The sequence below is a fragment of the Papaver somniferum genome, chromosome 8 (assembly GCF_003573695.1).
Source record: "Papaver somniferum cultivar HN1 chromosome 8, ASM357369v1, whole genome shotgun sequence".
NCBI lineage: Eukaryota > Viridiplantae > Streptophyta > Magnoliopsida > Ranunculales > Papaveraceae > Papaver > Papaver somniferum.
This window is the reverse complement of record NC_039365.1, coordinates 158095593-158108258: the sequence shown is the minus strand read 5'-3', so window position 1 is coordinate 158108258 and position 12666 is coordinate 158095593. Positions and strand designations below refer to the sequence as shown.

Here is a 12666-nt window from a genome sequence, read left to right as displayed (position 1 = left end):
TTTTACAAATAGCCTGGATAAATTTCTGATTATGGTGTCAACAATGGTTGTTGTTGTTGATCCAAGTAGCCTGGATAAATTTCTGATTATGGTGTCAACAATGGTTGTTGACAGATGTTTATTGGATCAACTTTCATTGTTGATACAAATAGCCTGAATAAATTTCTAATTATTGTATCAACAGTGGTTGTTGACAGATGTTTTATTGGATCAACATTGGTTTGTTGATCCCAAATTCTGAACACAACTTTGTTTTTTTTTTAATGTTTTATTAGTTTTGTTGATATCTTATAATTGTTTCAGGCTAAAGATCGTTGTTGCAGAGTTCAAACTTTGCAATCTAACTTTTTCGCATCTTATTTAGGACTCAACTACTGTCAGTGAGATGATAAGTATGGTGAAACAATACTGTCATTATGTCCCTGAAGACCTCATACTGTTTGGTTACAGTGTAGATGGAATTTCACATGTTATTAATCACGATTTGGATTTGAGGTTTTTCATTCACTACTGCATAACGAAAGGGATTGATGTTATGAAGTTTAACATTCAGTTTAAGATTTGTGTTGACTCTATTCCTCATGCTTCTTCTGTTGCTCATTCGTCTTCATCAAGTTGTGTTTCAAACAATGATGTAGCTGTTGTAGAAGACTTGACGGATGATTCATCTTTGACCAAAAGGGTCCCAAAGAAGTTGGGCCAACATCTTTTCTGGAGTAAGGCAGTTGTTTGAAAGTGTTAAATATTTTTTCGTGACACTGTTAAAAAGTATGAAGTTCAGAGTGGTTACAAATATTTTGTATATAAGAGTGACCGAACACGATACACTGTGCAGTGTAAGAACAAAGACAGTCAAAATTATCGCTGGAGGTTTCATGCTTCTCTCGTTGCCAATACTAATCGTGTGTTTAAGTGCAATAAGTATCATGGAGAGCATTCATGTGATTTAGCTTCTTCTGATCCAGCAAAAGTCAGAATGACGAAGTCTTTTCTGAAGAACATCTTAATAAATGATTTTCGAGCATCAAAGAAGAAGAAGACTACAACGGATGTCAAAGATTTGTTGTTTCTGGAATATGGTGTTGATCTCACTTATATTTAGGCATACCATGCTCACACACTTTAATATGGCAATCAATTTGTGTGTGGAAGAATAACATCTTGCCTAGAAGAGGAAACATCAAAACTTGACCAGAAAAAGCAGCTAGTCACGTTTTTGCGCTCAATCCCACGAACCGCTGCAAACAGTTCGTGGACAGTTTCCTATGCATGAATTGCAACAGGAATAGAAACACTTATAAGTGTTGCTTCAATAAATCACTTATAACTTCTTTGTTATAACTCGGAATTAAGTGATTCTTGGCTCGCTGAATCCGTATGCTCGTCCACCACAACATGTAGACATTTCTAAGGATAAAGGTCATTCTCACTAAATTTATGGGCTCAAATATCCTCGAGTTATATATAAATGTATATTTACCGTCATATGAATTGTTCCGTAGAATGAGCACTTATTTCGATAGGTTAGAAAGGTAGAATTGAGTAAGAGTTCCAAATGAAATAAATCACCACATACCTTTATGTATGAAGTCTTCGTTGATATCTTTATTAGATCTTGAGTAATCAATCTTCGAGGGTTATTGAGTGATGTCTGATACTCAACTACCACCTTTTAATCCTTGTCCGAGACTTGATACTCAACTACCACCTTTACGCTCGATGTATAAGTCTTTTAATAAGATTTCTAGATATATAAAATTTATCATATTCCTACATATGATATGTAAAATTATGTTATATTTAACTTTGGTTTCATAAAAAAAAATTGATGGAAATCACATTTCAATTCATTCAAACCAAAATAGTGATTACATGATTGCTTACAAGATTATCAAAAACACCAAAATACAAAATAATCAAAACCCAAATATAAATGACGACACCAATTGCAAGTACATCGCGAAGAGAAAGATCCATGAACCGCAAAGACATCCAATTTTGTAGATGTAGTGGTGATGAATGATGGTGACAACCGAAATCAACTCCGGCCATTTAAAATGTTTATCTTCTTCAATAAGAGGCGCTCCAAATAAAATGAAGTATTTTTCCCAAAATCTTGTAGATCCAAACGAATCTGGATGGCCTAAATCCATCTGGTTGAAGGTGAATCTAAGGCGACGCCAGCAGGATCATTGATGTTCTTGATGATTTAAGAATAGCAATCCAAGAAACACCATGAAAATTTGAAAGAATCGCTACTAGAGCGAAGAAAAACGTCATAAAGACGAAAAAAATATCGCCCAAATAGGGAAAAAATTCCATAAACACCTAAAAAAACAAAAATAAAACCTAAAAACAAAAACTAAATTATTTTTATTCATAAAAACTAAAAATCCTTGCTCAGATCTTGCCGAAAATGACTAAATCTGAGCTAGACGAAGAAGGAATGAGGTTTTGATAATTATACTCTCAAAGAATATAATTCATGTCCAATTTATTATATTTTTACATATAAAGTCTGTCATTAAAATATTTAATTTCAATGACATCATCCAACATTTTTTTTTATACCTAGATCAATGGTTCGTAGACTACTTCCAAACTCTTTAAATTAGAATGGATTCTGGGCAGTAGTGTTCCTCGTATCAGCTGATTCATTTAATAATTTATGGTTTTCATCATGACCTTCTGATTGATTTACATATGTTTATATCTTCATAATCTCTTATTTTGTTCTAATCTCCGTTTCTTTCTTTTTTTATTTGTTCTTTTTGGATAGATGTTTTTATAATTGTTGTTCTTTAGATTTTCATGGATAACTAATCCTGCAGATTCTCAGTACATTGATTGATTTAGTAGCGTTCCAGTAATGGTTTTCAAGGAAGCAATGGTGCGAAATCGGTATCTCAAACTCATTAGAAACAGTAGTGTTTCCCATATCTTGATATGGCTATGTCAACAATCATAACAGGCTTATACTCACTGTTCACAGTGGTATCCTCAATTTTAATCTCTAAAAGTATAACCAATGAATACGTTTGTTTCACCACCACAGCTAAGATCGATCATTCGAATCCTAATCAAGATCTCATTCTTCCTCATAGAGTAGAGGGCAGATTAGGAAATGTTTCAGGTTCAAGAGCGCAATTTTTGCATATTCAAAAAATTGAATTTCACATACCTAAAATAAAGTCGTATATTTATCCGGATTTTCATAAAAAAATTACTGGAATATTATTAAGTATAATATATATCCCAGAAATATCTTCTACAAATTAGGAAACAGTCTCCTAAACCCTAATAGAAGAAGCCTATTTATTCTCTTTCATCTTGAGGATAATTTTATTCATTCTTATTCCTTCCTTTGTCATCCTAAAAAAGAAAACCTTTTATTCACCCTAAAAATGTCGCAAAGTGTAAGGCTCCAAATGGCATCTCTTTCCAGAAGACTCCAAGAATCAAATATGGGAGTTGCTCAATACAATCGTGCTAGAGGTAGTTTAATCTCTGAAGAAGAAATTAATGCAGCTGTAACAAGGTGGAAAGACTGTCTAATAGGGAAGGTTATTTCTCCAGATGAAATTGAGTTCGATAAGGTTCAAAGAGATGTCAACATTATATGGAGGAGGCATAAAAAAGTTGAAATCAATACAATGGGAAGAAACTTGTATGTATTTAAGTTCAAGACTGTTGATGATATTATTGAAGTTATGAAGAGAGTTCCTTGGATCATATACGAACATCTTCTTGTTCTGAAGCCATATGATAATTCGATTCCACTAAAAGAGTATACTTTCACCCACCAAGTATTTACAGTCATGTTCAAAGGTTTTTCATGCGAACATCTGGATGAAGGTATTCTTAACAAAATGTGTCAAGATATTGGTAGGAAGATTGCGAATGATGGAGAAAATGGATTTACAAAAAGAGGCAGAGTGGTTTATCCTAAAATTGAAGTTGATCTTAGACTGCCTCTAAAACGTGGCAATTGGCTTCTTAATGCAGCTAAACAAAAAGTGTGGATCCGTTACCATTTTGAGAAGCAACCAAGACAAATATGCACTGAGTGTTTCACAATTGATCATGACAAATAACAATGCGAGGAACGTGCGTGGAACATATTCATTTTTGGTATGACATAATCAACCTTTGAAGCATATTATGCCAAACACGCTCACTTGGTCGAAAACATGCAAAATAGTGAGTCTAATGCTGAAGGGAATAATGGGCTTACTTTGGCCAATAGAAATGGGCCTGAAAGTTCGAATGAAGAAGATGACCCAAGAAAATTTAAGAGAAGTAGAGATTCAGGCATCGAGGATAACTATGTGTTGCTTACAGGGGTGTGCAGAAAAACCGAAACCGCGGTTTTCACCCGCAACCGTCCGCAAAATTGCGGGTGAAAACCAATCCGCAGGAGTATATGGATCGGACACGGTTGAGTTTTCAAATCCGCAAGGTTTAGCGGTTTGTTTGCGGTTGGACTTTGAAATCCGCGGATTCACCCGCACCCGCAAAAATTGAGTTTCAGATTTTAGATTAGATATTTCTAATTTAATTTACTGGGAATAAGAGGTTCGTCCTCTTCAGAGAATATTTCAATATCTGCATAATCTTCTTGAAGAAACTGAAGGTTTTGAAGTTTCTCGATGCTTGCATGTGATCCACTCCGTGCGTTGTGAGAACTACTGGAAAAAGAAGCTGTGTCCTCCTCTTGATACTGAATATAAACACAAAACAAGGTAGCAGTTAATTATCCGCCAAAGGTGGTCTAATTTGGACAAGAATCCTGCTAAAGCACTAATCCAGGAAATTTATTCTGCTGTTTGTCAATTCATAGAGGAAATTAAATTCGTTTTCAAAAACAAGGTGCTACATCAAATGATTAAAGATCACTACACTTATCAGTTGCAGTGTTAATTAAGATTACTACCTCGTAAGTATATATTGTACTCATAATTTTGTGCAACAAAACTTTGGCATTTGCTTCACTGTTATTAATTTATTATCATGGGAGTGAGACACTGAGTTAACATAAAGAGAGAGATCAATTACTCATACGAAGGGATTTTCACAGATAGGTAGACTTTTTTTCTTTTTTATTAATTCTAAATCCGCGGTTAATCCGCATCCGGTTCGCATCACCCGTTAATCCGTGGATGTCAAATCCGCGAGTGATTGGTCCGGTTACGGTTCAATTTTCCAAATCCGCAACTTTGACGTTTTGGCTGTGGGTGACCCCTAATCCGCAGCCGTCCGTCTGTTGCACACCCCTAGTTTCTTGACATGAATAACCAGAACCCTAACATTCCTCAAAGAGAAATCACCCAATAAATCGTTAGTGGTGGAGGAGGTATAACTGAGATCCGGGAAAGCAGCCATGGAGGTTATGATTTGAACATGGAGGATGCTGAAAATGGAGGCAGAGATCCAATCAATGGGGCGTACCATCTTCCTACTACTGAATCAATCACTCATACTGCGAATCAGGTTCCTTCTCAACTTCGATTTTATCTAATTCTCTTCTCAAACTATAATCTTCTAAATTCCCCTGATTCTTTCCTTTTATTCTGGGTTGCTTGCTCTGTCAATTTCTTTTAGGGATTTGAATTTTTTAGAGTTTAACCACAACATCCGTAAGATTTATCCTATTAATGGTCTTTCATGTTTGATTGTTTGCTTCAAGAGCACTAGTTTATTAACTGTAACTCAATTTCGTAATCCCCAGACTATTCTTTATCTCGATTGCTCCCAAGTTGTGACTTGCTCTAGTTATTTTTTCAAGTGAAGTTTGTTGTGCTGTAGTAATAATTCAATTTCTGGTCATAAATCTAAGCAGCAAGTAGTTATAATTTACTTTGTTGTGATGAGAATTTTGTCATGGAATTGCCAAGGTTTTGGCAATCCAACCACTAGGAACACTTTATGGAATTTGATCAGAGGTTAAAACATCTGACATGATATTCCTTTGTGAAACTAAAAATGAATCTTCTAAAATGAATTTATATCTTAGAAGATTCAATTATCCTAATTCTTGGGTTTTTCCCTTTGTTGGTCGTGATGGTGGTATTTCTTTGCTACGGAAGTCTGGTTTTCAATGTGAAATTGTCCATAATACTGATAAGATGATAAATGTAATAATCTCTGATAACCCTAGTAAACCTGAATTTCTAGCCACTTTTCTTTATAGCTCTGTGTACCATGAAGAAAAGATGGAACAATGGAAATATATTGGAGAAATAGGTGCCAGAACTGACCATCCTTGGGTTATCATTGGTGATCTCAATATCACCATGCATGCCCATGAAAGGTCTACCTTCTCCACTCCTACCACTACTGAATATCCTGAAATTCAAGCTATTTGGATAACGCTAATCTTTCAGATTTAGGATATATTGGTAATAGGTTTCCTTGAATAATAGACAATCTGGTGTTAATTGTATTTATGCTAGATTAGATAGGGCATTGGTTAATGGTCATTGGTTACATCATTATGGTGTACCGGATGCTATTGGCAGCGATCACATACCTATTCTTTTGGAGACAAATTCTGTGTCTTACCGAGGAAGCAAGCCCTACAGATACTTCAAATGTTGGAGTAGAGATCCATCTGTTAGAGAAGTTATAAAAAATGCTTACTCTAAATATGTTAGAGGCTCCTCTGCTTCCAGTTTACTAATAAGTTGAGATTTGTTAAACATGATTTAAAGTTATGGAACATTCAGCATTTTGGAAATATTGATCATAAGGTCAGATCCCTTAGTTGTCAAATCAATGATCTTAATAATCAATCACATTCTTCTAGTAATGTTGAGTTTAAACAAGTAGAGTTTGACCTAGAACACTGGCAAAAAGTACAAGAGGACTTTTATGCTCAAAAATATAGACAAGAATTCTTTAATTCTTTTGACAGAAACACTGGGTTTTACCACAATTGTACCAATAGAAGAAAATATTTTAATCACATTAGTGCTCTCAAAATGGATAATGGACAATCGTTTAATGACAAAGCTGATCTTGAAACCCTTTTGGTAAACCACTTCAGTTCTATAGGAACTAGTTCTAATCCTCATAGAAACCTTGAAATTCTCAATTGTATTGATTCTTGTATTTCTAATAGTGATAATCTAAATCTTCTTAGACCAATTACTAAGCAAGAAATCATCGATACAAACCAAATGACTCCTTGGACTGCTCCAGGGCCCAATGGTTTTCCTCCAGGGTTTTATAAGGAAAACATATATCTCTTAATAGATGATGTTTGGAAAAGTGTAAACAGTTTCTTTGATTCCAAGCATCTCTTAAAAGAGATGAATCATACTTTTCTGTCCTTAATCCCAAAAATTAACAATCCTTCAAGTCCTACTGACTTTAGACCTATTTCTTTGTGTAATTCTATTTACAAAATCATTTCTAAGATTCTTGTAAATAGAATGAAGCCTCTTTTGAGAAAAATGATTAGCCCTTATCAGGCTGCTAATGTCTCAGGAAGACATATTCAAGATAATGTCATTATTGATCACGAGTTGGTCCACACTATGAAAAGAAAAAAGGAAAAAGGACAAATACGGTGTCATGGGCCTTAAACTAGATATGTCTAAGGCCTTTGACAGAGTTGAATGGTTTTTCCTAAGGGACATGCTTAAATCCTTTGGCTTCTCTGAGCATTGGTGTGACTTAATAGACCAATATATCAGCACTACAAGTATTTCCATTATGTTAAATGGTTCGCCGTGCAAATCCTATAGACCAACAAGGCGTCTGAGGCAGGGTGATCCCCTGTCTCCATACCGATTCATTTTGGTTATGGAATCATTTTCTCGATATCTTCTTCATGATGAAAATTGTCAACTTAATCATGGTTTGAAAGTAACTAAGGAAGCACCGAGTATCAGTCATCTGCTTTTTGCATATGACTGTCTCATCTTTGCAAATGCTTCTCACTCTGAAGCTCAGAATCTTTTGAGTCTTATTAAAGATTTTAGTTTAGTTTCAGGACAAGTTATTAACCTCCAGAAATCAGGTTGTTTCTTTAGTAATAATGTGCATCATGAGCATGCAGTTTCTCTCATTAATGATCTCAAAGTTAAGAAGATAGCTTTAGACGAAAAATACTTAGGTATTCCTCTGTTCATATCGAAATCTAGAACTGATTCCTTCAATCATCTTAATGAACATTTTGATAAAAGAGTAGATAAATGGAAAGGTAAACAATTTAATCAGGCAGGTAGGTCTGTGATGGTTCAAAATGTGTTAAAAACTTCTCCCATATACCATATGAATACTTTTACTATTCCTGATAATATTATCAATAGTATGGAATCGTCTCAAAGAGACTTCTGGTGAGGTAAGTCTAGTCCGGAGGGAATCTACTTAAGGAGTTGGCCAAGAATTTGTACACATAAATATCAGGGAGGTCTTGGTTTTCGTAATCTTAAACATGTCAACCTTTCTCTTTTAACTAAGACTGCTTGGAATGTTATTCATAAACCTGATTTTCTTTGTGTAATCATCCTGAAGTGCAAGTACTTCAAAAAACTGTCCCCCCTTCATAGTCCTAAAAAGGTTGATGTTTCATGGGTCTGGAGGAGTATTAGTCGTGGTCTAGAGGTCATTAGGCAGAATTCCATATGGGAAGTTAGGAATGGTGAAAATATTTATACATTTACTGACAATTGGATCCCAAATTTCTGTGAACCTAAGTTTATCTCAAATCCCAATCCTAATTTTCTTGTTTCTTCTTTTATTGATGAAGACACGAAATCTTGGAAACCTGATCTTGTTAATGTTTACTTTACTCAACAGAATGCTAAGAGTATTCTAGATACTTAGATACCATTATCATGGGTTGATTTGCTTGTTTGGCCACATACTAAAAATGGCATGTTTTCGGTGAAATCTGCCTATAAAATCATTTCTGGCCAACATGATTTCTTGAATAATTCACAGAATAGTAATCCCTTTTATAAATCTCTGTGGAAACTTCCTATTTTACCTAAAGTTCAAATTTTTGCTTGGAAATGTCATGAAAATATCCTCCCTGCCAAATCTGTACTTCATAGATACTATAATGGTCATGATTCTTCTTGTAATATGTGCAACTCAGATATAATTGAATCCCCTGAACATATCATTCTACAATGTGAGTTCTCTAAGTCTGTTTGGTCACTTACTCCTTATGCAGATATTATCGAGCAAGATAGTGCTTCAAATGTTAACTTGCAGGACTGGATTAGTAAATGTCTCTCTAATGACAGTTTAAAATCTAAAGCTGGGGTTGTTTTTACAATTGCTTGGAGTATCTGGAAAGAGAGGTGTCTCAGCACTTTTCAAGGGAAAAACCTTAATCACTATGTTACTTCTAGACTGGCTTTTAAGCTAGTTAATGATACAGATACCTACTTGAGTAACTATGCTCTTGAGAATAACCTTAGGACTGTTACTGAAAAAGCGAATCTGAATAGGGTCATTAGCCAATTGCCTGAAAACTGCCATATTATCTTTAGTGATGCATCCTATGACAAGAAGTCTAACTTATCTGGTATTGGTTTGGTTATGAATGATATTACAGGTTCATTCCTTGGATGCAAACTCAAAGACGGGAATGTGAGGAATGCTGAGGAGGCGGAAAGTCTGGCTTTACTGGAAGCGGTGAAGTGGGAAAAAGAGAAAGATTTAGAAAAAGTTTGTTTTGTCAGCGATGCTAAAACAGTCATTGACTCATTTAATTTCAATAATGACCAATTATTTTGGTATAATAACTCAGTCTTAGATGACTGTAAAACAATTATTCCCAGTTTTAGCTTTGTTAAGTTTCAATTCTTGCGTAGAAATCATATTGTACTTGCTGATCTTGCAACAAAGTTTAGTAAAAGGACTAGAACCTCTGGAGAATGAATGGGCTTTATCCCTGAATTTCTCAATTCTACTATGTAATCTACTTTCTATCGATATATCATTTTTTCTAGCAAAAAAAAAAAGAATGGATTCTGGGATTCCGACAATTAAGGGGTCCGAACCCCTAACTTTAGGGTGGAATGTGACGTGAAAACCATCAGATCAGACCACTTAATGTGGTTCATTACTTCTTTATTCATAACAACTTCTTTTTTTCTAGGGATCACTTGAGGTTAAAGAATTTTTAAATAATAACAAAAATCCCAAATTCGAGTGTGTTTGCCAATAAATGCCCTGCTCCGGTTAGACCAAAATAGTTGATAATGCACATTAATCCTAAACAATTCACCCTCATTAGTCAAATCACCACTAGGCTAGGTTTCTTATTATTTTGAAACAATAAAAAATGATTCTAAAAATAATTCAACCACCAATAATTTGGTACTACGTAACATGTGGCTGAGGAGCTATTACTATTATTATCTAATCAACACCACCTAACCTGTGGTGGTACCAAGGAAATTTTTAACAATACAATTCCCCTTTCAATTCAGAGACGACTTATTCCTTTGATTGTCGATTTATGGATGGCTTTAAGGATATACAACCATCAGTCCATCACCTCTGTAGCAATAAGGAAACCCCCAAGCTTAAATTTGCTGTCTTTTCAACGTGTGAATTTTTTTTAAGAAACGAATATTTATGTTTTTTGGTTAAGCAAAATGTGCAATCTTGTTTAATTTACTGAGCACGAAAGTTACTTGAGTTGATACCACTATAAGTAGTCACAGGAGTGTGTACCCTATTTTCACATCAAACTAGCAAACAACCAAATGAAGATGGGTACTTTCTCAAATTCATACTTACTTGTAGTTTCATTACTCATTTTCTCAATCTCATTTGGAGTTTCATCAAAAACCTTAGACATTCACGAGAAATTTCTCCAATGTCTTTCTCAAAACTCTCACACTTACATTCCAACATACATAAAAACCAGTCCTAACTACACATCCATCTTGGAATCCAATGTGTTTAACCAAAGACCTTTATCATCATCCACCAATGTCAAACCCTTTCTTATAATCACACCCTTGCAAGAATCCCATGTCCAAGCATCTGTAATTTGTTCGAAGAAACATGTGACTCAACTTAAAGTTAGAAGTGGAGGTCATGATTATGAAGGTATCTCTTACGTATCTGATGTTCCATTTGTGATTCTTGAAATGATAAACCTCCGAGCCATCAATGTAGATGCAAAAGCTAGAACCGCATGGGTTCAAGCAGGTGCTACGGTAGGCGAACTTTATTACAGGATTGCGGAGAAAAGTCGAACTCTTGGTTTTCCTGCGGCTGTTTGTACAACGGTTGGTGTGGGTGGTCAATTCAGTGGAGGTGGGTATGGTTCCATGCTAAGAAAATATGGCCTTGCAGATGATAATATCATTGATATTAGAATAGTCGATGCTCGTGGAAAAATTCTCAACAAAAAAACCATGGGCAAGGACTTGTTTTGGGCTATTCGAGGAGGTGGAGGAGGAAGCTTTGGAGTCGTTCTTTCATGGAAGATCAAATTGGTTCCTATTCCACCTACTGTGACTATCTTTACCGTCACCAAAACCTTAGAAGAAGGTGCAACTGGGCTTGTCCATAAGTGGCAAGAAGTTGCACCAAAATTTCCCAACGAACTCTTCATGAGAGTAATCCTTACTTTAACTAATTCTACCACTCAAAAAGGAAAGACAACAATCCAAGCATCATTCAACTCCATGTACCTTGGGGATACTACAAAACTCCTACTTGTGATGAAAGAGAGGTTTCCTGAGTTGGGGTTGAAGAGTAAAGATTGTACCGAGACGAGTTGGGTTCGGTCAACTCTCTATTTCGGCAATTTTCCGGCGGAAAGTCCTCTCAATAACTTACTGAATAGGAATAAAGCAGCAAACACATTCAAGGCAAAGTCCGATTACGTAAGACACCCCATTTCCAAAACGGGATTGGAGGGGTTATGGAAAAGAGTTTTAGGAAAAGAGAATCCGGTCATAATATTCACTCCTTATGGTGGAAGAATGAATGAGATTTCAGAATCAGCAACTCCATTTCCACATAGAAATGGAACTCTATATATGATCATGTACGTGGTAATTTGGAATGAACAAGGAGGGGTGGAAGGATCTAAGCACATTACTTGGATGAGGAATTTATACAAGTATATGGCTCCGTATGTTTCAAAATCTCCAAGACAAGCTTATGTCAATTATAGAGATCTTGATATAGGTCAAAGCAAGAATGGTACTGCAGGTTATCAATTAGGTAAAACTTGGGGTGAAAAGTACTTCATGGGGAATTATAAAAGATTGGTACATGTGAAAAGTAGGTTCGATCCTGAAAATTTCTTTAGACATGAACAGAGTATTCCTTCTGTTGCCTTTTGAGTATTGTTGGAAGTACCGTTTGAGGCATGCATTAGAGATGCTAATTGTATTGTAACCAAAATATTGTGCACTCTTGCAAAACTCTATTAATGATCAATTAATGAAGCTCTTGCTTCTTGGTGGTGAGTGCGATTACATTAATTCTATTGGGCCTCATCAATAATGTCGCTTTGTTTAATAATTCAACTTCGCATTGGAAAGCCTCATTGCTCGAGGCAACTATGCAGCGACTTTGTCGGCCGTAGCTTGTATAGGCTTAGCATTTCTTAGTTGTAATCTAGGCACAAGGTGTACCGGTGTATGGTTTACCTCATGTATGAATCATGACTCGGAGTCA

General features: G+C 35.5%; 1 protein-coding gene across 1 annotated transcript; it reads left to right on the top strand.

Annotated features, from left to right (window-relative positions):
* The first annotated feature begins 10606 nt into the window (after positions 1-10606).
* Positions 10607-12455, top strand: LOC113304726 (berberine bridge enzyme-like 13). The gene has a single exon (XM_026553870.1). It carries the CDS (start codon positions 10731-10733, stop codon positions 12327-12329), a length of 1599 nt encoding a protein of 532 aa, XP_026409655.1. The 5' UTR covers positions 10607-10730; the 3' UTR covers positions 12330-12455.
* Positions 12456-12666: the final 211 nt, after the last annotated feature.